Source organism: Aspergillus puulaauensis, chromosome 6, assembly GCF_016861865.1.
Source record: "Aspergillus puulaauensis MK2 DNA, chromosome 6, nearly complete sequence".
In the NCBI taxonomy this organism is placed as follows: domain Eukaryota; kingdom Fungi; phylum Ascomycota; class Eurotiomycetes; order Eurotiales; family Aspergillaceae; genus Aspergillus; species Aspergillus puulaauensis.
In genome coordinates this window covers 1,223,909-1,249,442 of record NC_054862.1, presented here as the reverse complement: position 1 = coordinate 1,249,442, position 25,534 = coordinate 1,223,909, and the positions used below count along the sequence as shown (strand labels likewise).

The 25,534-nt window shown below is 51.5% G+C and overlaps 10 protein-coding genes across 10 annotated transcripts; 6 read left to right on the top strand and 4 right to left on the bottom strand.

Moving 5' to 3' along the window:
• Nucleotides 1-175: 175 nt before the first annotated feature.
• Nucleotides 176-3,248, bottom strand: APUU_60516S (sodium/calcium exchanger protein; the record flags this gene model as incomplete). Its single annotated transcript, XM_041693764.1, has 2 exons — nucleotides 176-2,968; nucleotides 3,039-3,248. The coding sequence occupies 2 exons, from the start codon at nucleotides 3,246-3,248 to the stop codon at nucleotides 176-178; spliced, it is 3,003 nt and encodes a 1,000-aa protein (XP_041559662.1).
• A 630-nt stretch (nucleotides 3,249-3,878) lies between these two features.
• APUU_60515A (condensin subunit BRN1) lies at nucleotides 3,879-6,620 on the top strand (the record flags this gene model as incomplete). The annotated part of the gene is made up of 3 exons (XM_041693763.1): nucleotides 3,879-3,946; nucleotides 4,008-4,581; nucleotides 4,650-6,620. 3 exons carry the CDS (start codon nucleotides 3,879-3,881, stop codon nucleotides 6,618-6,620), a joined length of 2,613 nt encoding a protein of 870 aa, XP_041559661.1.
• A 798-nt stretch (nucleotides 6,621-7,418) lies between these two features.
• APUU_60514S (uncharacterized protein) lies at nucleotides 7,419-9,018 on the bottom strand (the record flags this gene model as incomplete). The annotated part of the gene is made up of 3 exons (XM_041693762.1): nucleotides 7,419-7,940; nucleotides 7,993-8,463; nucleotides 8,527-9,018. 3 exons carry the CDS (start codon nucleotides 9,016-9,018, stop codon nucleotides 7,419-7,421), a joined length of 1,485 nt encoding a protein of 494 aa, XP_041559660.1.
• Nucleotides 9,019-12,932: 3,914 nt separating this feature from the next.
• Nucleotides 12,933-14,939, top strand: APUU_60513A (C2H2 zinc finger protein; the record flags this gene model as incomplete). The annotated part of the gene is made up of 1 exon (XM_041693761.1): nucleotides 12,933-14,939. The coding sequence occupies one exon, from the start codon at nucleotides 12,933-12,935 to the stop codon at nucleotides 14,937-14,939; it is 2,007 nt and encodes a 668-aa protein (XP_041559659.1).
• Nucleotides 14,940-16,275: 1,336 nt separating this feature from the next.
• Nucleotides 16,276-19,186, top strand: APUU_60512A (putative alpha,alpha-trehalose phosphate synthase subunit TPS3; the record flags this gene model as incomplete). Its single annotated transcript, XM_041693760.1, has 4 exons — nucleotides 16,276-16,298; nucleotides 16,352-16,502; nucleotides 16,581-19,059; nucleotides 19,125-19,186. The coding sequence occupies 4 exons, from the start codon at nucleotides 16,276-16,278 to the stop codon at nucleotides 19,184-19,186; spliced, it is 2,715 nt and encodes a 904-aa protein (XP_041559658.1).
• Nucleotides 19,187-19,486: 300 nt separating this feature from the next.
• On the top strand, nucleotides 19,487-20,616 carry APUU_60511A (thioesterase family protein; the record flags this gene model as incomplete). Its single annotated transcript, XM_041693759.1, has 2 exons — nucleotides 19,487-19,598; nucleotides 19,694-20,616. The coding sequence occupies 2 exons, from the start codon at nucleotides 19,487-19,489 to the stop codon at nucleotides 20,614-20,616; spliced, it is 1,035 nt and encodes a 344-aa protein (XP_041559657.1).
• A 73-nt stretch (nucleotides 20,617-20,689) lies between these two features.
• APUU_60510S (uncharacterized protein) lies at nucleotides 20,690-21,325 on the bottom strand (the record flags this gene model as incomplete). Its single annotated transcript, XM_041693758.1, has 1 exon — nucleotides 20,690-21,325. One exon carries the CDS (start codon nucleotides 21,323-21,325, stop codon nucleotides 20,690-20,692), a length of 636 nt encoding a protein of 211 aa, XP_041559656.1.
• A 580-nt stretch (nucleotides 21,326-21,905) lies between these two features.
• Nucleotides 21,906-22,606, top strand: APUU_60509A (uncharacterized protein; the record flags this gene model as incomplete). Its single annotated transcript, XM_041693756.1, has 3 exons — nucleotides 21,906-22,020; nucleotides 22,076-22,152; nucleotides 22,208-22,606. 3 exons carry the CDS (start codon nucleotides 21,906-21,908, stop codon nucleotides 22,604-22,606), a joined length of 591 nt encoding a protein of 196 aa, XP_041559655.1.
• A 285-nt stretch (nucleotides 22,607-22,891) lies between these two features.
• Nucleotides 22,892-24,329, top strand: APUU_60508A (PCI domain protein; the record flags this gene model as incomplete). The annotated part of the gene is made up of 2 exons (XM_041693755.1): nucleotides 22,892-23,138; nucleotides 23,194-24,329. 2 exons carry the CDS (start codon nucleotides 22,892-22,894, stop codon nucleotides 24,327-24,329), a joined length of 1,383 nt encoding a protein of 460 aa, XP_041559654.1.
• Nucleotides 24,330-24,562: 233 nt separating this feature from the next.
• On the bottom strand, nucleotides 24,563-25,222 carry ura6 (uridylate kinase ura6; the record flags this gene model as incomplete). The annotated part of the gene is made up of 1 exon (XM_041693754.1): nucleotides 24,563-25,222. The coding sequence occupies one exon, from the start codon at nucleotides 25,220-25,222 to the stop codon at nucleotides 24,563-24,565; it is 660 nt and encodes a 219-aa protein (XP_041559653.1).
• Between the last annotated feature and the right edge of the window lie 312 nt (nucleotides 25,223-25,534).

Genomic DNA, 25,534 nt, shown 5'->3' with positions numbered 1-25,534 from the left:
ATCCACATAAAACAACACTACCGGGTACAATGAAAGTCACAACATTCGTTAATAGTCAAAGACTATGTCATAGGAAGGGGTATTCCAATGATATGCATAAAACTAAAGCCACAAGGCCAGCGATGTAGGTATCCTAAACCAAAAAAGAAGAAGGAAAGGCCAGTTCCCAAGTTATTTACCAGAAAATTTCAGCAATAACGTTACCCAACGTAGTCACGCACCAGAGTGCGATAAGCCCACAGCCGACTTTTCGGTCCATCCGCCAATTATTCCAGGGTATTACAATAAGTAACCCGATTAGAGTAGCAAGAAGTGTAGCCCCACTAATAATAAGGACTTTGGAGACAGCGATATCGTAGGTGACCTCCGATGTGGCGATAGTTTGCAAGCCTTTGTTATGCAGAGTCATGTATAAACCACCGAGGCCGATCCCGAGGAGGATGTTGAGCATGGGACCGCCGAAGCAGGCGCTCAAGGCCATGACTGGGTAGCCGAGACGGGCGACAGTGATGTTGGCGACGAGGTCGCCAAGGGAATTCCCGACAGCAAAGACAGTAAGACCGAGGAGGGAATCGCTAATATTGAGGATGACGCCAATGGTTTTGAGGAGGCTGACTACTTCTGTAGCTATGATGGCGATCCAGAAGATAGCAACAACGAAACCTAGAAGTGCGAGAATTGGGCGCCACGAGCTTGGAGGGTGGCCCAAGGAGCCGCGGGTTTGGCGTACGCTGATAACAAGTGCACCAAGACATATCAGAGAGAACACAAGGCCGCCTAGACTGAGAAGTAGAAAGGTGCGCGCCGTCAGATCTTCGTCTATGGTGGTCCAACCAATTAAGGCTACGAATTGGGGACCTATGAAGAGTTGTATATATACCAGCCACAAGTACCACTCCCTTGTGGGGGTGGGTATGTCAACGGGCTCGCGCACAGCAGGAAGTTCAGAGTCATAGCGCGACCGCCCCCGCTCCGATTGGAATTTGTTGTCTTGTCTTACTGTCGTACGTTCTGTTGCAGCCCTCGAGTCGTGCGCTTGGAGGAGCGGAGAATCTTCTGGCAGACGCACAATAGGCGCTACCGTATTTGAATCGTCGGCAGAGGACACGATAACTGGTAAACTAGTTGAAGTATCTTCAGATGGCGCAGGGTCGACAACAGGGAGAGTGATTGTCAGGAGGAATACACTAGGAGCCGCGACGATTCCCAGAATTTGCTCCCAAACCGACTTGGCTTTCCATCCATTTAAGGTCGGGAAGAGTATGGATAGGACGATATGTAGGCGCGAACGCGAGCGAGGCCACCAACTTATTGGAGACATACGCCGACTACTCCCATCAAGTATATCTTCGTCAAGTTGTAACGGTTCGGTAGGGCTGAATGGCGCAGGAATACGAATACTTGGAGTTGGTGGCCTCAGAGATGGCGAAGTTGGCACATCTTGGTATGAAGGGAAAGGACTAAATGAGTCAGATGGAATGCCATTCTGCGGCCCCGCTGGGTACTTCGTACCCCTTGGGGACACCTGTACAGAGCGTGAATCAGATGCCGCATCCGAGTAGTTTGGAGAGCTGATGACATTTGGCGGGGCAAGTAAACCAGGATCCTGAAGTCTGGAGTTTGGCCCTGGACCCGGACTCGGACTCGGACTTCGCGACGAACTTGGGCTCGGTGTAGATGACCTGGACAAGCCCGTACCAATCTGGGGTTCGGGAGCATGCGGAGGTCGTGTGCCAAATTCCTCATCGATGGACGGCCTACTCACGGTTAATTGGGGCTGCGCTGTGCTGTCAGCGGGAAAGAGATTGGTATCTAATCTCAAACCCATAGCATCATTTGCAGATACTGCCCGGGTGCGATTGGTCCCATAATCAACGGACAGGAGATTGTTAGAACGGGAGCGGCTGCTCTGAGGATGAGATGCTATGGACATATTGTCCAGTTCTGAACGGTGTCCCCGCGCACCGCCCGAGGCATCCGAATACCTCCCAAGGTTGATTGAATGGTTCCTATTATGACTTCTCGATCTCTGCAACGAAGATAAAACCGACTGGAATTCCAATGCGCCAACCAAACTCGGTCTTATAGGATTGAGCGTATTGCGCCTATTCATTGAAGGCCGATATATGCGCATGTTGTCCCGAATCTCTGCTAGATGGCGGTTGCGGGCGTCATCGTCCTCATCTGCATCTTTCCAAGCCGGAATCTCAGCATTTTCCAGAGCATCAAAGTCTTCCACAGTCGCACCACGGAGAAGATTAGTCGACTCTGACGCAACCCCAGGATCGTCCTCTTCCACTTCTTCGATATCTAGTTCCTGGTTATCCGGTATATGGAAGTGGGACCGAGCCGCCATATTCCTCTCCTGCACTCGGCGGCGTCGAACTATGTACCAGTGCCATGTAACAACGAGTACAACGTAGAAGAAATACAACGCAACCATAGCGGCAGACTCCCAAGCATGAAGGTGGCCGTCCGCCAAAAGAACCATGCTGAAACTTATTGCGATCACGAAATAGCTAACATCACGAACAAAGCTTCTGCGGGCGACTTTGAATGGGCGCACCAGCGCCATTGAGCCGGCAACCACCGAAGTTATAAAGCCTGCAGCTCCGATGAGCTCTCCAATAGCCAGGCTGCCACTGTTGGACCTCATAGCGGCAAAGGTCGAGAAAACGTCGGGGCTTCCATTTCCGAAGGCAAGGAAGGTGACTCCAGTCAGGCTCTCACTCAAGCCGAGGAAGCTGGCCAACGTACTTAGATCAATGCATAGAAAATCGCTTGCGGCGATCCCGATGGTGCTAAATAGAAGGGATAACCAGAATATGATAATAACAAAAGCGAGCAGCTTTGCATCTGCAAGGGTGCAGTAGTATAGCTCAAGGTACGAGAAGAAACCGTCTTCATGGTCCAGGCAATACGAGCGAACAAAAGCACATTGATCATCCGCATTACGGACCTGGCGACACTGAAGCGATAATTGATAATCAATAAGTTTTTCTCTGGGATAAATCCGGGAATATAGTGATGATCAATACCTCTGGTTCATTTTCCCGCTTTATGAAGGAGCGAACTGAAGAGCTCGAAATACCATGAGCAGCCGAAGACCTGCTCCGTTGATCCAATCCCCAGCTAAATACCGCAAGGACGATGAAGATCACGAGAGACCAGTAGAATGGCCTAACAGAGTATCGACGTCTTCGGTCAACCGAAATTCGAGGAAATATCGACGTCAGTTCTTCAAGCATGGTGAATGATGTGATGGGGTCATCGTGGGCGCGAACTCGAAATGTAGCAGAGGGAAGGTCGGTCAGCCACGAGTCAGGAAGGGGGTCGGTAGATATAACAAGGAGAGAGATAAAAGGAGAGATAATCTAAGTCTAATAGGCAGCAAAGAAACCCAAAAAACAAGCACGGCAGTGGATACAGATATCAAATGCAAGAAGCAGACTCGATAGTTGTTGATTGGAAGCCGCTGGCCTTGCACATGTTGATGTCACAGCCCAAGGCGGTGGTGGCTGTGCATTGAATACGTATTACCGTATCGTACCCGTACCGTTAAGATGTTTGTCCGTAATTGATGTGGCTGATATGTAGTCACGTGATAATATCGGCCTCAGGTTGCTGTGGCACGGCTGAACCAGCACTTTCTTGTTTGTTGACGTTCCCTTCCTGTTTGTTCGCATCCCGACCGCACATCCCCGACACACTGCGCTCGACAAGATCATGCTCTTATTGCGATTATATCGCTAATCAGCCGCCGACCTACACTTTCGCATCCTTTTTTTCACTCCTTGACTACGCGACCGTAGCCGCGTGGCGAGGACTGCGTTCGCTGACTCCGGAACATCCCTTACTCTTGTTCGGCATCATCCAGCATGCCCCGCGTCTCAAAACATCGCCGTTCTAATGGCGCTGCTACACCCCAGAAGAACTCGCCTCTGAAGTACGTCTTCGCTGTTGAAAAATAAATGTCCCGGTGAAGGCGACACTAATAACTCGATTAGGATCCCGTTGAACGATGATATCGGGGAGAAGGCGGCCCGTATCGGGGCCCGCCAGGCCCTACATGACCGCCAGATGGATCAAATTAAGGCCGCCGTGAAGACGCCCATGCCGCCGCGCAGATATACAACCTATGACCGATCGAGCATGAGTCCCGGCACACCCCAAGGCTCTGGTCACCGTAGTCGTGACAGCGATGCTCACGGACGCCGAGGAGTTACCCCGATGAAGCGTGTGCCAATTTTGGCAAACTTTGAAGAGTGGATGAAAATGGCAACTGACAACAAAATTAATGCGACGAACTCGTGGAACTTCGCATTGATTGACTATTTCCACGACATGTCTCTCTTGAAGGAAGGGGACAGTGTGAACTTTCAGAAAGCTAGTTGCACATTGGATGGCTGCGTGAAGATTTACACAAGTAGAGTTGACAGTGTAGCCACAGAAACTGGGAAACTTCTGAGTGGTTTGGCCGACAGTAGGGACAAGAAAGCACGCGAGGCTGAGGCCGAAGGGGAAGGGGCCGAAGACGATGAAGACGGCGAAGAGGGCACTAGTAGAAAGTCTCGGAAAAAGGTACAGTCTAAATGAATCCTGAAGAGTACTTTGAGCCTGCTTAGCTAACAAATATTTCTAATGTCCAGCGTGGGCATGAGGCAACACTCGCTCCGTCGTTTGCTTCACTACAGTTGAAAAAGTTCGAGTTGGAGTTCTCGGTTGACCCGCTGTTCAAGAAGGCATCTGCGGATTTTGACGAAGGCGGTGCTAAAGGCCTACTTCTCAACCACCTGGCAATTGATGGGCATGGCCGTATCGTATTCGATAGTAGTGATGACGCCGTGGAGACTTCCAAGGATACGGACGACACAAGAGCAGAGTCAGAGTTTCCCGAAGATTCCGAACCCACGCCGCAACCACAATCCACGGAACAGCCTCGCGATGATTCATTCGATGCGGGAGTGGAGATAGATATTGCTCCCCTGGCCGGCAAATTCTTCCCGGACCTCGAGCGACTTGAAGCGCAAGATATCTGCCCTTCCTTGAAAAATTTCGACCTTGGTGACCCTACTGGCTCATTAGATATCCCTCTCTTAAAGGCGCCCGAAGAATGGCGACATGACAAAGGAAACGAGGAGGGACACCCGTCAAATGAAGCCTCTGGTATTATGCTAGATGATGATAATGCTGTCGGATTTGATGATGATGATGCAAGCTTGGCTGGCTTCGATCTCAGTGATGATGCTGGATTTGGAGGAGGAGGAGAAGCATGGGCTCGTGAAGCCGCCCTAGAGCCCATGCTCAAGGTGCACCGCGTTGATCTAGAAGGCGAGGAGCCTCGGGATGGAGAAGATCTCGACAACGATGATGCTTATGCTATATCACTCAATCATCAGCCAGGCAGCCGGGACCACGAAAATATCCTCAGCTATTTTGATAACGCATTGCAAAAGAATTGGGCGGGACCCGAGCATTGGAAGATTCGACGAATCAAGGAGAATGCTGCTACGAATGTCGCGAGTGCGGCGCCAAAACAACGAAAGGAAAAGGAACCTTTTGAGATTGACTTTTCTGCACCCCTTGACCCGGCTGTGGCCGAATTGATCTACACTCCAGCAAGCTCCAACTCCACGATATCGCTCCCAAAGACACAATGGAAAACAAAGGGCCGCAACCTACTTCCCGATGATAAACACTTCAACTCGCGGCAACTACTCCGTCTCTTCCTGAAGCCAAAAGCACGGATGGGGTCGAGAAAGTTGACAGGGCCACGAAGCTTTAATCAACGACGCCAGGAACAAACCTCCGGTAATGGCGACATGGATGAGGCATTCTGGGCCAACCACAAAACAGAGGATACTGGTGATGACGAGGCAGCCCCTGGGGCTTATGATGCCAACTTCTTCGCCGATGATGATGGCCTTGCCTTCCCGAATGGCCTAGGTATGGGCGATGATGACGATGACAACCTCCCATTCGCGGATGCCAGGGAGATGTTGTCCCCTCCGCCCGGTGGGACTCTGGGCACATCCGCCGAAGAAAATGGCGGGGCCACAGGTATTACAGCCTTACTGAATATGGTTGGCGCTACTCCTGGTGGTGGCTTCGGATCGCAATTAGTTACGCAGGGCGCTCGGAGAGCACGACCTGATTATGTTGCCTACGCGCGAGTCGCCAAGAAGGTTGATGTTCGTCGACTCAAAACAGAGATGTGGAAAGGTATGGGTGAGAGACTAATATCCGCAATGGACTCCGATACTCAACCCGGCGATGTGACCAACCCGCCGGAAGAACACCATGGAACCGATGACGATGGCCCTCCAACCCCGACCCCGATGCATAAACGCCCAAGGCTGTCATCGGACTTGGAAGATCCCAAGAACAATGGGCACTTACGTTTCACTCAAGTAATGAACTCTCTCAAGTCTGTCTATGCTCCCGAGACGCTGCGCGATATTAGTACATCATTTGGCTTCATTTGCCTACTTCATCTAGCCAACGAGCAAGGGCTCATGCTGCAAAATGACGATGAGACGAGTGGTCTTGGGCTAGGCAATTTAGAGGAGATCTTCGTCACGAAGGATGTAAATGCTATTCTCGACGAAGCGGCGGCCTGAGGCAAGCGACCGCAGTGTTGTTTTTTAGCCTTCGTCTTAAGGCACTACACGAGAGGCTATACGAGTGATGTCGTTCGGATTTATTTTTCAGGAGTTTCGTGGGAGTTGGCTTAGTAGGCCTTTATTTTATTAGGTTATCGCTCTGGTGCTTTCTGATTTCAATATCCAATTCTCATTGTCCTTTTCTTATGCAATATAACAGGCCTAGAGCCAGCACATAGAGCCGTATGATGAAATGTATATTCTCCAAAAAGGTATGCCTAGTAGGTATGCACATAGTATCATTTGACGTTAGCAACCTACCTTACGTAGACTAGGATCTAGCCGGGATACCCTCTTTTAACTTCGTACTTTCTGCTTTCTACAATAAACAAAGGCGGGGAAAAGTGAAAGGAATATCGGTAGATAGATCCTGATATTGTCTTGAGAATATAACTCGCTCAGTGGTATAACCTAACAAACATGCGGCATCAACATAAAAAGTAAATGAATGGAGTGGTTGCTGTTGGAATTGCCAGTCTTTGCCAGAGCAACGGCGGTAAACGACCAAGGAACAAACAAAGTATTAGGTATATTGTGCTATATCAGTCGCCCAATTCCAGTCAGGCTTCCGTCAAGCTTCGGTTACATAGAATATATACGCCCATTGAACTCCAAAAGTACAAGTGTGTTTGTGATCCAATTTGAATGGACTTCCCGCGCCGGGCCAGGCTAATCTACACCGGAATTTTTCAACGCAGGAGGTAGCTAATAGGGTTTCAGTTGTGTGGCAAATATGCCCTCTCAACATACTATTTATTAGCGGGCCCCTTGGGGAAAGCTCGGTGTCATTGGACTAGCATAGGCGCCGGGGATCGGCACAGCTTCGTATGTTCGCTCTCCTGGCGCGGCACTCATGTGCTCCTGGGGAGGAGACGGCGTAGGGGCCGGAGCGGAAAACTCTCCCTGCTCTGTCTTTGGAGTCGCGTTCTGCACACGAATAGGAGGCGGTTGGAGTTGAAAAGTTGGCTTAGGCCTGGTTGGAGAGACAGGAGTTGCAAACTGCGTAGCAGTCCCCTCCCCTTTCTCTGCTTGGGAGTAGGGATCTTGTATTGTTGTTGAGACCCACGGTGATTTGGGGCTTAATGGGAACCCTGGGGTGTTGGGGGCGGACTGAAGTCGTAGCTGGGCTAGGTACAAGTCTGATCGGGCCTTGTCTCGGCGACCCATGGACTTGGCGAGCTTACGCTTGGACCAGAATCGGTAGAAGACAACGGCATAGATAAGAACAACCAAGACTTCGACAACGATTTCAATGACTGCGCAGACTAGCCCCCAGTCCTGTTGAATATTAGCCATCAATTTCGGAAGTTGGAGGGTTATTGATTCTCACCTGGAGTCGGCACAAGAGCGGATAGTCAATATCATTGGCGTACACTGTCGCTCGCTGGTTACCTGTTACACACGACCAACCCCAAAGATCCTGGTTGCCTCCATTGGACTTGGAATTCTGGTAGACGGCTGCAACCACAACCCACAGAATGAGGGTAAATCCGAAGAAACCGACGGAAAATATCGAGTAGTAGACCGCAACCTTCTCTGCACGCTTATAGCCACGTTTTCTCCAGGTCCAGAAAACAGCCAGGCAAGCGAGCAGCGACAAACACGCAGTCGCTAGGAGCAAGTATTGTGGCCATGGGTTGGTACCAACGGCCCAAGCTGTGGTGCCACTCCTTGAAGGTAGATTCTTGGTCGCGTGGAAGATGGTCAAAGTCGTACATAAAATGGCAAGAACAATTATACTACAACCAAAGCTGACGAAGCGAAGGAAGATCTTGGCCACTCTAACACGCACTTTGATAGCCTGGTATCCGGGTGGAATTGGTCAATAATGTGCAATGGCGGGATAGCATCAACTTTGACTCACCAGGTCTTTTGCGTTTGCTTTCTCTGCCTGCTTCTCCTGCTTTTCTAGATTGAACTCTTCACGGAAAGTTGGGCTAAGGGGGTTTAATGTGCGAGCCGGTGTCCCTGGTACCTTTAAGGCGCTTTTCAGTGGTGACACCGGTGCCGCATGATGAGGTACATGCTGCGTAGAGTCTTGTGCGTTCACATAGCCAAAACCAACGTCAGAGACATCGGGTTGGTTCCGAGACTGGTTCGGAGGGTCCGCAAACGGGGATCTACTGTTTTCCATAGCAGTAGGCGAGTGAATTGCAGTTGCTTCCGCGAACCGGGCAGATCGAGGGCTTGTTATTGGAGCGGCCACTGGGTCAGGAGAGCTTTCCTGCACTCCGCTTGCCATTGGTTGTGGTGATGATGCCATTGACCTTCGGTTATTGTTTCCAACAAAATCCGTTGGCGAGGTTGGCTCGTAAGTCTGTGGCGAATCGTTGTGATTGTTATTCGAGGCGGACATTGTGCTTAGGGTTAAATAACAACTCGGCGGTGATTGCGAAAATATGCACAAGATATGACGAGAGCCAGCTCTCAGCGTAACCTCAACTTTCTTTTTATGGTTTTTTTTTTTTTTTTTGTAATGTTTGGCGACTGGAATCAGCGTTGGTTACCGAAACACACTGAACAAGTCCACTTCAGGCGAGCGTGAGAATCGAGCTGGAAATAGAACGTTGTTCTATGAAAGGCGTACTAGGTCATTGATGTGCAACGACCTCCTACACTGTAAGGAGATCGTCAGTTATGGGAATTTCTCCTAAAGAGATCACGGACGAGAGGTTTTAAGGAAGACCGGGGACTCGAAGTTTAACGCACCTCCTTCAGTAGAATAATCGGGCTGATAACCAGGCAATATGCACTCTGCGAAATTGTCAGCTTAAGCTTCGAGTAAAGAGCTTTGGAGAACGAACCTTGCTCAAAAATCCTATCTACCTGTGTTTTTTTTATTTACTATAACTGGCCTGTGTTTGTGTCCTTGGAAATGGAGCGGCGAACCCTGCGCTGCTTGTACCAAGATGGAGACCAGTGGTCAAACCTAGAAAAGAATGTTGCGTTGGAAGCAAGAGGAGAGACAAAGAAGGAGCGACAGGATCCTTGGGAGCAGCGTGAATGCATTGATTATCTATGATGGGCGGTAGTCACGCTCTCTTAGCGGGTGGGGAGGGGCTCGCCATATTGAACAACGTCCGTCCCATTACCTGTGAGAAATGGGAGGTAAGCGCCCAGCAATATGCTGAGAAACCAGGATAGCGGCGATGATTGGTTGAGATCGAAGTCAAAAGCTGGCCAGGAACATGGCCAAATGGTCAAACTGGCTGGAGGAGGTGGTCAAGCTGGGGTGTGACTGGATGGCTGGCACATCACTAGAGCAGCAGTTCTGGTCTATCACAGTGGGGATTGCCGGAAGCCAACCAAACTCCAAACGACACCAAGCCGTTTAACCTCTCAATCATCACGCTTTTCATGCAGGACTGTCACCCGAGTAACGAATGAGCACCGCAGGATGGCAAGTCTGGTGTGTTTGCTTAGCGCCGGGGTTGATCTCCTCCCGTTCAGCCAACCATACAACGTGTCGAACCGCTGGCCAACGTGGAGGGTGAATGGGCCGATTCCTTGGAGAGGCCATTCGGAATTGCAGATTCAAAGACGGAATCTAAAGATAGATTAGAACCGGGTGTTGAGAAGTTGAAGCTCGAGTCGAAGGGTCCCGACTCCCGAACCTCGAGGGAAGAAGCTGAGAGAAGAGGAGGATGGATGAAAAGCAAAGAGACTAAATTGCGGAGTCGCTGCCATTTGTCGCTGCCTGAGGCAAGCAATCCTGGTTTCCTGCAGAACCCTTCACACTTCAATGTGAAGTCTCTTTGTTTGCCTGCAGATAAATCGCTCTAGTTATCTACGCACACATTGTACAATAACTAACTCAGGCTGGCTTTGCGAGGATGGCTATTACAACAGCGTAAAGTTGAACACACGTGTAGGGCTTCCTCATGGTCATAGCAACTCCCAAAGCAGTGCCCTGTGACTGTTGAATCGACACTCAAATACCGATTTCTAACTGATCCATAGGTGTATAAACCATGGTCATCATCTGGGAACAAGCTTTGGGTGGTCGAGAGGAATTGCAGTGTAACTGCGGGTGATGCTTGAAAGCAACAACCAGCCCAACCCAATCAGGATTTCTTGCCGTTGCTGAAAGGCAGGCTTATGCCCATCGATTTTACCAAGCATAGCCCAGGGACTTTCAAGGCGCAGCTGGCAAGGAACCCACCAATCATTCCCTGCCTGCGCCCTGGTCTCTGTCAGGGCACAGTTGTTATCTCATGGCGCCTGGGTTTCGTTATGGTTAAAGGTGCAATCATTGGTGCAAAATATTCTCGCACCTGGGCACTATCATCCGCGTTATATTCCGGTCAATAGTAAACCGTCATGAAGAGAGAGCGCGCGCTCTAATGTGTGTTGATGCATCAACACTCGACAGCCCTTTGGCACAGCCTTCCAGGCGGCCCAGACCCGCTCAGCCACCCTCCTGCCTAAGGCTAATTATCCAACAGACGCAACCCAGGTTTCAGCGTCAAACACCGCCTCATTCTTCTTTCCTTGTTTTTGACGTTGACCTGTGACCACCATCAGCTGTCGGATGGACCCGCTTCAAGTTTGTGTCATTGATTCATATTCATAACAAGGCTCAGGTCAATCGGTGGCTTTTCCAGCCAATAGCAGATGCCCTAGGGTGTCCGTGATGGATCTTCCTCAAGGTTGCAAGGAACCCCCTACACTCGTGGTGGGCTACCAATGGCAAGCATGACCGGGTCAATGAGATATACTTGTTTATGAGGCGTTCTATCTTATTCTTATCGCTCGCAGCGGCATTGAAGGTGCTTGAAACTTCAATTCTTAGGAAGTGCTGATGGTTGGCATGACACTGACTGCGAACGCACTTAAGCTGGAGCCTAGAGTCTAAAGAACCAGGTTACAGGTCGCGACTGTATAACTATCTTCCAGGAGGACTCTCCATTAACAATCTATGCTTAATGTCTTCCCTGGAATTTCAGAACTTCCCGGCTTATTGAATGCGCCTTGAGACAAAAAAGTGAAACGAGCTATGATTCTTCTGTAGGCGCTTTTTCTGGCGCTGTCTTGCGCCTCCTGGTTCCTGGCTGGGGAAAAGTACTCTTCTTCAGAGCAGCCATACCGTAATTTACATCCGTCAAAAAGCGGACGCCGGGCGGTGCCGCGGTGGGTTGTGCAGAGCCGCGTGTAATTTTGTCACGGAGCGTATTTGGCGAGACGCTCCAGCCACTTCCTTCCTCGTGTTCGAATCAAGCGTCCGTCTGTCCATCGTCACTCCAGTCCGTACCACCGCCTCCTCTTCCCTTTTCCCTCTTCTCTCTTTGCTTTCTTGCGCAAGAGCTTGATTCGTGAATCCGTGCCTGCCGTCTTTTGGTTTCAACTCAGGCATTACTATTCTCCTGTTGTACCGGTTTCTTTTCTGATTGCTCTCCACACCCGCCGCTTTCTCCCCTTTTGCGCCTTTCAGAAAACGCCATTATCTGCAAACTATCCGGACCCGACGCAGACCCATCTTGCCTCGACCCAAACGGTCCATCTCATTCTCCAACCAACGTACTATTGTGCCGGGTTACCAATCCATGCCTCGCAGTTCACCACCAGTTCCAATCGCAGCTCACCTTCCATCTTTTGTTGCCTCTCCGATACTGTAATTCTCTCCATTTTGTCTTGCACCCCCGTTGTCCCTTTTCAGAGCCTCCTGCCCACTACCAGGCACGCATATCAACACAGCCTCTTTTCTCATTCTCACTCGTGCCCGATGCCAAATACCTTGAATTCCGTTCGCAATAATTTACTCATTCATTAACCTTGTCCAACAGACGGAGGATCGCAAGGATATTCTCTTAAATATCGCTGGTTTGCAGCTTCTACTCTTGCTTTGCAGCCTAGTTGACCAACCCGATCTCGCCGCGCACCCGCCACGATCTTTTGAAACCTTTCCACCCGATGGGTTGAACCCACGACACGCTCTGATCGAGTGAAGAGGAAAGAATTCTAATCTTGCTGACGAGGCTGATTCGCTATTTTTACCCATCCACAAGGCCCATACTCTTGTTCCGGCCCCAAGTTGTCTCACGAAGGCTGAACACCCCCGTCAGCTTGCGCCACACTCGGGTTTTGGTGAGCGCCCCACGCGACAGCGCCTCTCTGAGGCATCCCCCTCTCCCCTTGCCTTCGTTCGTTCTTTTCGAATTCCTTTTTCCGTACATTCATAGTTCTTTATTCTCATTGCTCCCCCCATTCAATCAATGTCACCCAAGCCGTCAAACATCTCGATCTTGTCAATAGGCCTTCATCCACGCTAACATGATCTCTACCCACCTAGCTCCATATCAACATCATTCACCATATCGAGGTAGTGTGAAAGATCCGTTACCCATGGCCGCGTTGATGCAATCGAACAACGAGCCCGTCCCAATATCCCACCCTTTACCTGCGCCGTCGAACCCTATAACTGCAAGTTCCTCGGAGCCTTCTGCCTTCCTGAAACAGTCCAAACCGGACTCGAACCTTACCTCTATTGCTAGCGCCGGATTAAACGTTACGCGATCAAAAGATTCCATACCCTCCATGTCAACAACAACACCAAACTCCGGCTCCGCGGAGCGGACCCTCGAGCCCCACAGAGAGCCAGACCAGAATAGCTCGCAAGTTGCGCGAGAAGCCCTCGGTGCTAGTGAGAAACAACAACAACAATCTGGCTCCGTTAACGAGTCATTAGCTATGCACTCCGATCATATGCAAGTGGATGCACATCCTGTTCCAGGCGAGGCCGGCGAGTCCGTCTTCAACGCCGCTGAAAACGGGACATCTTTAATGAACACCTCGACTGTAGCGAGTCCTGGGCCTATTGACGACTCCATTTCACAGGATGGTGATCAATCGCGTCATCAGGATGACAGTGACTTGCACCAAGACAGCAGTAATAAGGCGTTCTCGTACCCTATGCCTACCGGAGGGTTCAACGACCCACGGCGTGGTCTCAGCTTACCGAGCTCTGGTTTGAATAAGGCTGGCCAACGGTCCCCGTCGGCTAAGAAGCATCGTTGCCCGTATTGCGCAACGGAATTTACAAGACACCATAACCTTAAGAGTCATCTGCTCACGCATAGCCAAGAGAAACCGTTCGTATGCACAACCTGCCAGTCGCGCTTCCGGCGACTACATGATCTCAAACGGCACCAAAAGCTCCATACCGGCGAGAGACCCCATATCTGCCCGAAATGTGGACGCAGGTTTGCCCGCGGTGACGCTCTTGCTCGTCATAACAAAGGCCAGGGTGGCTGTGCGGGGCGCAGAGCAAGCATGGGAAGCTACGCCGGTGAGGACGAGTATGGAGATGCAGCTGCAGGCGCGGAAGATACAATGGAAGGCCTTGTCTACGCTGAGCCGGAACGCATGGACGAGGAAGATGAGCGCCGTTACAACATGCCTAGCATCAAGAAGCATGATATGCCGACAGATTCTGTTGCGCGTTCCAACAGTGTAAGCAGCTATCAAGCGCGTCAGCCCAGCACGTACCCTCCGATCGCTGCGAGCAGACCTTCACCTGGCGGACTTTACCCTCCACCAACAAGCCATGGTGCTTCTAGTGGCTCCCCTTCTCCGATATCTCAGCCCGGCAACCTGACATTTCCTCCGGCAAATCAACCTTCTGGAGCCTCGGCATTTGCGCCTCCAAACATGACAGAAAGCCCAAAACCACTCTCGCCAAATGCTCTGCCTCCTCATCAATTGGGACACGGTCCAGAAAACAGTATACAACTCCATCGTCCTCACTCGCCGGGAATCACACACTCATTCTCCCAACCGCAATACAACCGACCAGGTCACTCCCAGACACCTCTCTCATCCACTGGACACTCTGCGTCAAGCTTGGGTCTTCCACCACCTCAGCCTGGCGCTCCTCAGCTCCCCCCACCACCCGGTTTGGGCTCATCGGAACCTCGCTTTTCCCTTCACGCGCAGAACTCCGTACCAGCACCAGGGGCTGCCACTAAACACACGCCATCGCATAGCCATTCAAGCAACCATGGTGGTCCATTGTCATCTAAGACGATACCTGAAACACCCTCGACCAACAACGTTCATCCCTCTCATGATCCGAGTCTTTTCGATCAACAACGTGATCGAGAGGAAAAGCTCTGGGATTATATTCGCTCCGTCCACGATGAATTAAGCGGGCTTAGGTCGGAGGTAGCCACCCTCAGGGCACAGATGGCGTCTTCGAGTGTGAGTGCTTTGACTACACCTAATCCCGGTATTACACAACCTTCAGCCGACACAGGAACCGCGAATCCGGCGCAGCGGTGAATTTCGCATTTCTTTTTGCTCATTTAATTTTCCTTTTGGTCCTGCCGTGTTTAGCGACCACCGTCTCAAGGTTCTGGCGCGTAACTTAATATATTTCCCCGACAGCTACTACTTCTTTTTGCGCCGTGATATATATCCTTCATTCTGTCTTGACGCCGCTGACGACACGATTTTACTGTTAATGGAGGGCTTTTCTTTTTGTTCTGATCCGGGGTTCCTATATTATTGCAAACTCTCGGGTTCCTGGGAGACTCGTCTTTCTCATTCCTGTTTCTATACTGAGGATATATTTATGGATAGCGATATTTGTATGGTGTATGGGGAATTTTTTGTTTCTCTCCCTCCTTTAGCGGACTGTGATATATATCATTTTCATAACTCCTGCATAATCCTCACCACATCTTTTATTGTAACACTCTACATATTTCAACGGGGGGTTTGCAAACCAAATCCACTGTTGATCGTACTGGACAATTCTTCTCTAGCAACTGATGCACGTGGTATGATATGAGTGGGCCCGCTTGTTGACATCCATGCAATGGAGTGAAGTGTATGATTGTATCAATCAAACTTGTTGCAGCGTCTCTTCGATGTCGTAGTCGAGGACAGTTCACATCCCCAAGTAGGCAATATCACTCTGAGACTGGCTCGTGGGACCCGCGGTGCCACGCAGAGCCAACCATGGTTGCTGTTCTCGAGCGTTCCATTTGCTTGAGTCTAGATCACTTGATTCGGGACCCCGGAGTGTGCCACTGAGACCGCGACGTAGGGGAAAGGGCGATTTCGGCGGGATGAAACTTGCGAGGTTTTTACTGGATTGGACGACCTGCGACTGGCATTGAGGAATGAACGGGCTCTCAAAGCGAGGCGTTAAAAAGAAAGGTGGAAGAAAGAGGTGTAATTCTACGGGGAGTACGGAGTATGAGGGGCGGCAATGACGGGCGGGGTCGGGGCAGCGATAATGAACATCCTTGAAGTATTAAGCAGTTTAGTCCAGCGCTACGGGAGTTTTCTTGATAGACATCGCAATAAAGGTACCTCTTTCAACTTCTCATTCATGGAATCTCTCCCGGGCAGAGTAGAAAGCACAAGAAGTCGGACCAGCTTGGCTGGGTCCAGTTTCTTAGCCCAGGTGGGCTGGACGCTTCAATGACGTATCGATGAGTACTGACACTTCATTGAAAAAAAATAAACTGCTACGCCGGAGCTTCACCTCTCTGTGCCTCTTTTGACCTTCATTTGTCCTTATACTGCCCCTGTCGCCCGAGGGAGGACTCGTCCCCTAACCAAGACCTAAGCTCCCTCATTCGATTGTTAATTGCGCCTTCTTGTCAATATGACGGTTTACATAGCGTCCTTGTAACTCGCCCCTCTGCTTACCTTGGCTCATGTCTCCTTGCTAATGCAGATAGGTTTCTCCCGTATACAGTTAGCTTTCGTCCCCCAGACTCCCCTCCAACCCCTCCGCCAGAGACTGTACCGAAAAATCAGGTTCCCGACACTGTTTCGGCTCCTCCCACCCCTGCAGTTAGCTTGTTTGAGAGGCGAAAGGAGGCTCCCAATGTTGGTCTCACTCCGGGCGCGACTACAGACCATGAAAGCATCTTCACTGCCGACCTAAGGAAGGCTGACAGGAACCAGTCTGAATACCCATTCCCCAGAACTGGCAATTCTTACAACTATGAAGATTTGAGAGAAAGCGAAGCCCACTCTCCGGCATGGGGTGCCAGGACCGCACTGAACCAGCCAAAGCCGCAGTCGGCGTTTCTAGCATCCCCATCAATTCTCAGGCATCAGGAGCCGCTGGCTTCTTCAACAGAGAGCCCCCCGCCGAAAGTAGACGGACCGGCATCGCAACCACCGGTCAGGCACTTAAGGAAACCGTCTGTTCGCTCCCATAATCGGAAACCTTCGTTCTCCGAAACTGAGTGGAAAATCACAACAGCTGAGCAGGGTAATGGTGGCTTGCGCAATGCCGTGCGGGCCGCAGCGGAGAGCGGGCAGTTGGAAGACAAGGTGTGGGTGGGCACGTTGGGTATGCCGACCGATGCCTTAACGGCATCTACCAAATCGATGATCTCCGAGAAATTAGAAAGCGAATACGATTGCCTGACGGTTGACGTTAGCGACGGCGATTTTGACGGTCATTATACACATCTCTGCAAGACGATTCTCTGGCCGGTATTCCACTACCAAATACCTGATAACCCTAAAAGTAAAGCCTACGAGGACCATTCATGGGTTTACTACGTCAAACTCAACCAGGCCTTTGCGGAGAGAATTGCCCGAAACTGGAGGCGAGGAGATACAGTCTGGGTTCAAGACTATCACCTGCTTCTTGTCCCAGCGATGTTACGGAAACTCCTCCCGGACGCGCAGATCGGTTTCTTCCTACATGTTGCGTTTCCATCGTCAGAAGTATTTCGGTGCATTGCACCCCGCAAGGAGCTCCTCGACGGAATGCTTGGAGCAAACCTTATTGGCTTCCAGACAGAGGAATACTGTCGACATTTCCTCCAGACTTGTAGCCGAATTCTTAGTGTTGAAGCCACGAATGATGGCATTCAGTTGGAAGATCGATTTGTGAACGTGGCCAAATTCCCAATAGGTATCGATCCACTCTCGTGGGATAAACGTCGTAAAGCAGCAGATGTCGAACAGTGGGTCAAGACGATATCTGATCGCTATGCGGGGAAGAGGCTTATCGTCGCCCGCGACAAGATTGACGGGGTGCGTGGTATCCGGCAGAAGCTCTTGAGCTACGAACTCTTCCTCAATACCCACCCTGAATGGCGCGAAAAGGTGGTCTTGGTTCAAGTCGCTACTAGCACGACCGAACAACCGGAGCTTGAAGCCATGATCTCAGATATCGTCATGCGGATAAATTCAACACATTCTACGCTTGCCCACCAGCCGCTCGTTTTCCTTAAGCAAGATCTTGCCTTCCCGCAATACCTCGCTTTGATATCCGTGGCGGATGCGATGATGATTACCAGTCTGCGTGAAGGTATGAATCTCACAAGCCACGAATTCGTCTATTGTCAGGATGGGAAGTACGGCTCCCAGCGATACGGATCCCTGATTCTCAGTGAGTTTACCGGGAGCGCATCCGTATTCGGCAACCATGCATTACTCGTTAACCCGTGGGACTATCGCCAATGTGCGGATGCTATCCTTACGGCTCTTACGCGCAGCGAGGAAGAACGCCAGCAGGTGTGGAAGCAACTTCACCAAGCGGTGCTTCAGAATTCGACCTCCAACTGGGTGAAGTCGTTCAGCGAAACATTAACTCGCGTCTGGCATGAGCAATCATCTCGCGAAATCATGGCCGTTCCTCGACTTCCGATGAATAAGCTTGAAGAAAGGTACCGACAGTCAAAGCGGCGGCTCATAATCTTAGATTACGAGGGAACATTGGCGTCTTGGGGATCTCCCAGGAGCATTATAGTTACAACACCACAGCGAGCTATCACGACACTGGCGGACCTGACCGAGGACCCGAAGAATGTGGTGTACGTGATGAGTGCGCGTATGCCCGAAGAGCTAGAGCGACTCTTCCGAATGGTGTTCGGACTGGGTCTCATCGCAGAGAACGGGTGCTTCGTTCGCGAGCCATTCTCGGAGACGTGGTTGAAGCTGATGAACCAAGCGCGGACCGACGCTTGGAAGACGGCTGTAAATCAGATCCTTGAGTATTACCAACAGCGCGCAGAAGGAAGCTGGACCGAACAGCGCCACTGCTCGCTCGTCTTTCACTACGACGCGGCCGAGGATCGCCCAGCAGCGGCTCGTTTGGCTTCAGAGTGTGCGGACCACATCAACGATGCATGCGCCAACCAAGGTGTGCATGCTCTTCTGGTTGATGGCGTACTGGTGGTTGAAGCAAAGAACACAAACAAGGCCTCAGCAGCAGAAGTAGCCTGGCGGTCTTGCTTGAACCAGACGGGCGGTGATGGCCGGCCGGACTTCTTGCTTGCTATTGGCGATAGTCGTGATGACGAGCCGGTGTTCCGGTGGGCGAACAAACTGGAGTGCGCGCATGCGGTCAGCTATGCGATGACGGTTACGCTAGGGTCGAGGAGCACCGAAGCGCGAGCGACCCTGACACAGGGAGTTGCTGGTATGTCGTCTTGTTAATGTTTCTACCCATTAAGGGCTTCGATCATGTGCTAACCAGGATAACAGGTGTTTTGACATCTCTAGAGAAACTGGCGAAAACGTCGACTGATCAAGGCGTTCCAACGTAGATAACAAAATAGACCTAGGGTACCTTGTGGTCACCTGCAAAGGCCATCGTTATAGAATTATTACGTATATTCATGGTTAGAACCTATGAGGACGGGAAATGAGGTTGAGGTTCCTGCAGTAGCCGAGAGTGAACCAAAGCTCGGGCAAGAGAGAGGAGCCGAGGTCTAGGTACCGCAGCAGAACCTAGTTAAAAGAAGAGTCTCTCCTTTTTCCACCATCGCTTTTCGGTACAATAATTACACCACGTTTATCTTTAACTTAGTCCCTTAGAATAGACACTTTAGCTTTCCATTCCCACAATGAACGCGGGAACCGCCCACGGCGCCAAATTCGAAGAGGCCGTCCATGTATCGCCCCTCGGCCAGAACCGCTACTCCGCATTTCTACAGAGCGCCTTCTGTATCGGCACAGGTATGTCTTCCAATATCTACCAACCATCTCAGACCCCTTATTTTCCCCGGGGGTTCACGCCGTATATCAATACTAATAATAGTAATAATAAATAGTCCCTCATGGTGGCTACACGAGCGCAGTCCTATACCGCCTCGCGCTGGTACACTTCGCATCCACCCACCCAGATCTATACAAAGGCGAACCGGCAACCCCGATATCCATGCACCTGACCTTCCTAAGGCGCACAGCCGCAGGCCCCGTGAGATTCCGCGTGCACGATATGAAACTAGGAAAGCGGACTAGTTCGATCCATGTTGAGCTTCTTCAGCCGAAAGACCAGTCTTCATCGAGCGGGGCAAGCACCGACAAGGGCGAGGAAGGAATGGAAGTGAAAGTCGCGGGCTATATCACCGTTAGCCCGGATAGTGCAGAGGTTGGGGTATCAGCGAAGACGGAATGGGAGCTTGAGCCGAAGCCCGGTGCCGGGACTGCGAGTGACGGCGGGGTAAATTTGCGCCAGCTCGGCGAGACAGGCCAGGACGGGGCATGGACGAAGCTGGACTCGCCGTTTGCTGAGTTCCGGAAGGCGACGACGCAGGTTGAGATCTTTGGTGTTGATGGGGCACGAGGGAAGCGCAGGAATGGGGTCGTGGATCAGTGGGCTCGACTAAGGCCGGAGGGCGAGGTGACGAGGTGGAGCAATGAGGGCGTCGTGTTTTTGACGGATATGTTTCCCATGGCGTTGGATGGGTTTGATAACATGGCGACTGGGGCAGAGTCGGAATCTGGGGGTGCTGGCCCGACTGCGAATTTCTGGTTTCCGACTGTCACGCTGAGCATTGATTTGAAGAAAAGGTTACCGGCAGCTGGAGAGGAGTGGCTGTATAGTCGCGTTGTGACCAAATCGGTGCGTGATGGGAGGACGGATCTGGATGTTACTGTCCTGGATGCGAAGGGCGAGATTGTGGCATTGAGTACGCAGATTGGGTTGGTGGTGAGTGCGAGTCGGAATATTGGGAGGCGCGCCCGAATTTAGATGTAGATATAGACTCAGATTCTATAGACTCTATCAATATATACAAATATATACAGCTATTTCCAAACATATACTACAAGACGCTCTTCACAGTTAGCAACCAAAATGCCATCGCATCGACCCTGACCTTCCCCTCTTGAACAACCTGCGCACTCACCCAGAGCTTCTTCCCCTGTTTCGCAAGCACCTGTACCCTGACCTGAATCTCGCCAGGCACCGAAACAGGCATCTTGTATCGCACATCCAATTGCGACGTGAACATCTTAGACCGGATCCTTCCGCGAGATTCTGCAGATTCGGAGCCACTTGCCGCAGCTTGGGGAGCGGTAAGACCATGATGCTCACCCGCCTCCGGCGCATAAAGTGTAACACCTAAACTCATCGCCTCGTCAATCACAGTGGCCAGAACCCCGCCGTGCGCAGTCTGCGGGTGGCCACAGACTCCTGGACTAGCAAGCTGGAGGATCATAACCAGATCCGCGCCAGGAACAGGGATCAGCTGCGGGGGAGCTGTCGGAGAGGGCCATGCCGGAGGCTGGGAAGGGAGCGGAGATTGGAGATGGTTGAGTCGGACAGTGCGCACGCTTGGGATTGTGATCGGGGACGAGAGGGTTTGGGCGAAGAAACCATCCTCGCCGGTGGCTGGTTTGGGGTGGCGGGAGTATGTAGGGATCGAGACGTATCCAGGGAGTGATTGATTGGTGGACATGGTTGCTCCTTGTTCCCTTCTTTTCTTTTTTTTGGTATTTTTTTGGTCCTTTTATTATTTATTATTTTCTTGGTTAAGATTTTATAATTGTCTGAGATTGAGGGATTTGAGGGTGTTTTACTACGCGAATTGGAAGAAATGGAAGGCCCGAACGGTGGAGAGCCTCGGTTACAGCGTTGTCTGATTGTATACTAGCTAAGTGGTAACACTACTGCCCCAAGCAATCTAGCACAGTGGCAAGCCGGCAAGTCATGAGGACTCTTATCAAGTTATCTGTGAGCCTTAGCTGCATAACTGGCAAAACTAAGCTGGTTCCAAGTTCCAGACAGCGCAGCACTAACCCCATTCGCTTGTTTACCTCCCGGATGCCGTTCCTTCCTTGAATGCGCTCGTTCTCAACCAAGAATCCGGCCTATTTATTAGCAGCTGTTTACCCCTTGTTCGCCCTCATTCCTGCTTTTCCTCAGCCTTAACTGTTACTCGTGCAATTCCAATTCTTCTTTCTGCAGGCAGAAATAATCATCTCTAACGATTACGACTACTGTCGACCGTCATCATATCCAACCCAGCTTGCCCCAAGATGATCTACACTAAGATCTTCCTGTCTCTCGGCCTCGTGGCCCCCATTTTGGCCCAGTCCAACTATACCTTTCCCGATGGCTTCGATCTGAACCAGGTCGAGTCGACTACCAAGAGTATGTATCCTTCCTTTGCCTACATCTCAAGAAAATTGCTAACAATTTGTCGTAGGCGGCTGGTGTCGGGGACAGCTCAATAACTGCCCGCAAGTTTGCGGCGGTTCATCCAAGGTTAACCGCTGCGACAGGGTACGCTTTCCAGAAAAATACCGGTAATTACATCCAATCGCTGATCATCTAGTAGGAGACGCTTGAATTCACCTGCACCTGTTCCAACGGCACCGAGGCCAATGTAGAAGAATACCTGGACACAATTCCCTTCTATGTTTGCTTGGAAAATTACAAGCAGTGCATCTCGCATTCCACCACCCAGGACGGCGACGACGAGTGCACAGCTGGTAAGGACAAGTGTGGCAGCAAAAATGCCTCTGCTCCCACCACCACTTCGTCCTCACCCAGTTCCTCGACTACCCTGTCTTCTGAGACCAGCGGTTCGTCCAATGGCGATCAGACTGGAAACGACGCGACGGCTACCGACTCAAGCGACAGCTCTACCCCAACTGATGGCGCGATGAGTCTGATGCAGAACTATGGATTGGCCGGTTTTGCGACCGTGGTGGTTGCTGCGTTTACGCTGCTATAAGAATGTACGGAGTAGCGAAGTTGAGAATTGCATTGGCGACTAGAAAAATGAGGGGAACTGAATAATGGAGACTAGGCACCATGACGATAATGAACGAATAGTAATATTTTTCTGTATGCTTTGTGATAAAATTCGCGGGAGAGTTTTTTTGGTAGTGTATCTGCGCCGGCAACGCCAAGACTTGATCCCACAGAAATTTCTCCACCGCCAAAATCAAATCATCTCGACTGAACCCAGACTTCAACTTCGACATCCTCCTTCTCCCCTTTCCTCACTCATTCCGCCATGCCCGCTCCTTCCACCACCCTCTTGATTGAGGGATCTTTCTCCGAACTCGCCGAGGAATTTGCTGCCTACCTCGACGCCCTCACCAAGCCCGACGACACTACCATCCAGACCGAGGTCGCCCCGCTGCTGCAACCCCTCCACGAGCAGGAGCAAAATGATACCCAGAGTGATCAGAGCAAGCGTGATGCCGTGCTGAAGAAGTTGGTCTCGGCTGCCGAGGTTTTGAACACGGCGCCCGAGAAGGGTACGCCCCAGTACCACAGCCTGGAATCAGGACATGCATGCTGATTTTAGGCCAGAAATTACGCCCGCGTACAACCTCCTCATCCATCTCGTCCAGCACGCCTCCGACCCTGACATGTTCCTCTCCCGAATCTGCTCATATCTCACCAAGCCGGTCACCTCATCTCCTCAGTTCGGCGCCTCTCTATCTATCGCCATCTTGTCCACGATCTTCAACACACTTGCCCCCTCCGACTCGAGCAAATTCCACGTTCTCCTAGCCGTTGTCGCCGTCATCCGCCAGTCTGGCTCCGGCGCTGCTTTCGACGCTCTAAAGCCCCAGTTGACCGCACAAATCCCTAACTGGCGCACTGCCTGGGAACTGGACGACGAGGAGGCCCGCCGTCTGCACTTGGCCATCGCCGACGCTGCTCAGGCTGCTGGTGACCTTGACTGGGCCCAAACCCACGTTGTTGAGGCTCTCCAGACCATCCCCCCCGCCGAAGCCTCCACCCCTGCTGCCCGGGACTTGGCCGTTCGTGCCCTGACCTCGGCCCTCACCCACCCGGCTGTCTTCGACTTCACCCCATTGACCGCCGCCGACGCCGTTCAGTCTTTGCGGTCCAGCGATGCGCCCCTCTTTGAGCTCCTCGAGATATTCACCGCTGACACCCTCGATGCCTACGAGGATTTCATTTCTACCACCCCTGTCGCAAACATCCTTCCTGACAACACCCTAACCCCCCACGCCGACGCCCTGCAGACTAAGATCCGTCTGCTCACCCTGGCCTCCTTGGCCGCCACCGCAACAACCACAACGGGTGCATCTGCACGTTCTCTGTCATATGAGACAATTGCCTCTGCACTCCGCGTGCCGCAAGAGGAAGTCGAGAAGTGGGTTATTGACACCATCCGTGCCGGTCTCGTTGAGGGCAAGCTATCGCAATTGAAGTCTGAGTTCTTGGTCCACCGCGCTACCTACCGCGTATTTGGCGAGAAGCAATGGGCCGAGGTGCAGGGTCGTCTTATGGTTTGGCGACGAAGCCTGGAGAATGTTCTCGGGGTCATCCGTAGCGAGCGGGAGCGATTTGTACGGGAGGCTGCGCAGCAGGCGGCTGCTGCGGCTGCAGAGGGTGAGAAGGCCGAGAAGGGCACCAAGACTCTTCCTGAGCGTCGACGTGCCCCTCAAGAGGTGGCTGCTGCGGCCGAGTAAGCGGATTGGACAATGGAAACGAAGACAAAAACTTGATGAAATAAAATGTAATGACTATTCAAGTTTCATTTATCCTAGATTTTACTGAATATCAAATTTCGATGCACACAACACACAGCAAATCTACTGGGATTTGTATCCGCCAGCTAACCACATATATATAACTATAAGTAAAATTGGACAAATGGTCTAGTCCCACCAGTCAACGCCTCAACAAGGCAGAAGAACAAAACCTAGGCAGAGGGCCGGATGCCCCTCTTTTCAAAACCAGCCTGGATACGCTCATAAACATCATCCACAGTACCCGTCGCAGGGACACTAATAACCTTATCCTGCTTTCCAAACTCCGTAACAACAGGCATACTCGTCTCAACAAACACACGGAAGCGCTTCCGAATCGACTCCGCATTATCGTCGTCCCGCCCACTTGTCTCCCCCCTCTTCAACAGCCTCGTCTCCATAACCTCCTCGGGGCAATCAAGGAACAGCGTAAACTCGGACGGACAAACCGTCTCCTCAAAAAACACCGCCTGGTCAAGCTTCCGCGGGAATCCATCAACCAGGAACCGAGCCTTCTCACCACCCTTCGAAGCAGTAGTGTTCCCCTTAGCGAGGTTGTCCGCCATGGCATTCGACAAGAGCGCAACAGTAATTTCCATAGGCACAATCTTGCCCTCCCGGATATAAGACTTGATCAGCTCGCCGTACTCGGATTCCGGGCGGATTTGCTCGGCGCGGAGAAGGTCGCCTGCGGAGAGGTGGACGAAGCCATAGTCGCGGACGAGGTTTGAGGACTGGGTACCCTTGCCGGAACCGGGGCCACCGAGGAGGAAGACGACTGTAGTTTCAGCGGGTGAAAAGCGGGGGCCCTTGGGCTTGTTTTCGGTAGACATTGTTGACTGTGGTTTTGGTGTTTTTTTCTTCTTCTTTTGTTGTTGTTATTTATTTGTTGTTGTTGGGAGGTGTGGCGGGGCTCTTGTTATTGTTGGCTTCGAGGGGCTTGACGGGCGCCGGCGCGGGACTTGGCAAGGAAGACGTATGAGGCTGTCCCAATGACAACGATTGAGAGGAATGGGAGGATTTTGAAGTTTGAGCGGCTGTATTGGGAAGAAGGTTGTGGGTGAGGAGGGGTAGGGCGAGATGAAGGTGAGGTGGAATAGGGGCGGTTGTGGATCGACATGGGGATTGCGTGGGCGAGGAAGCAA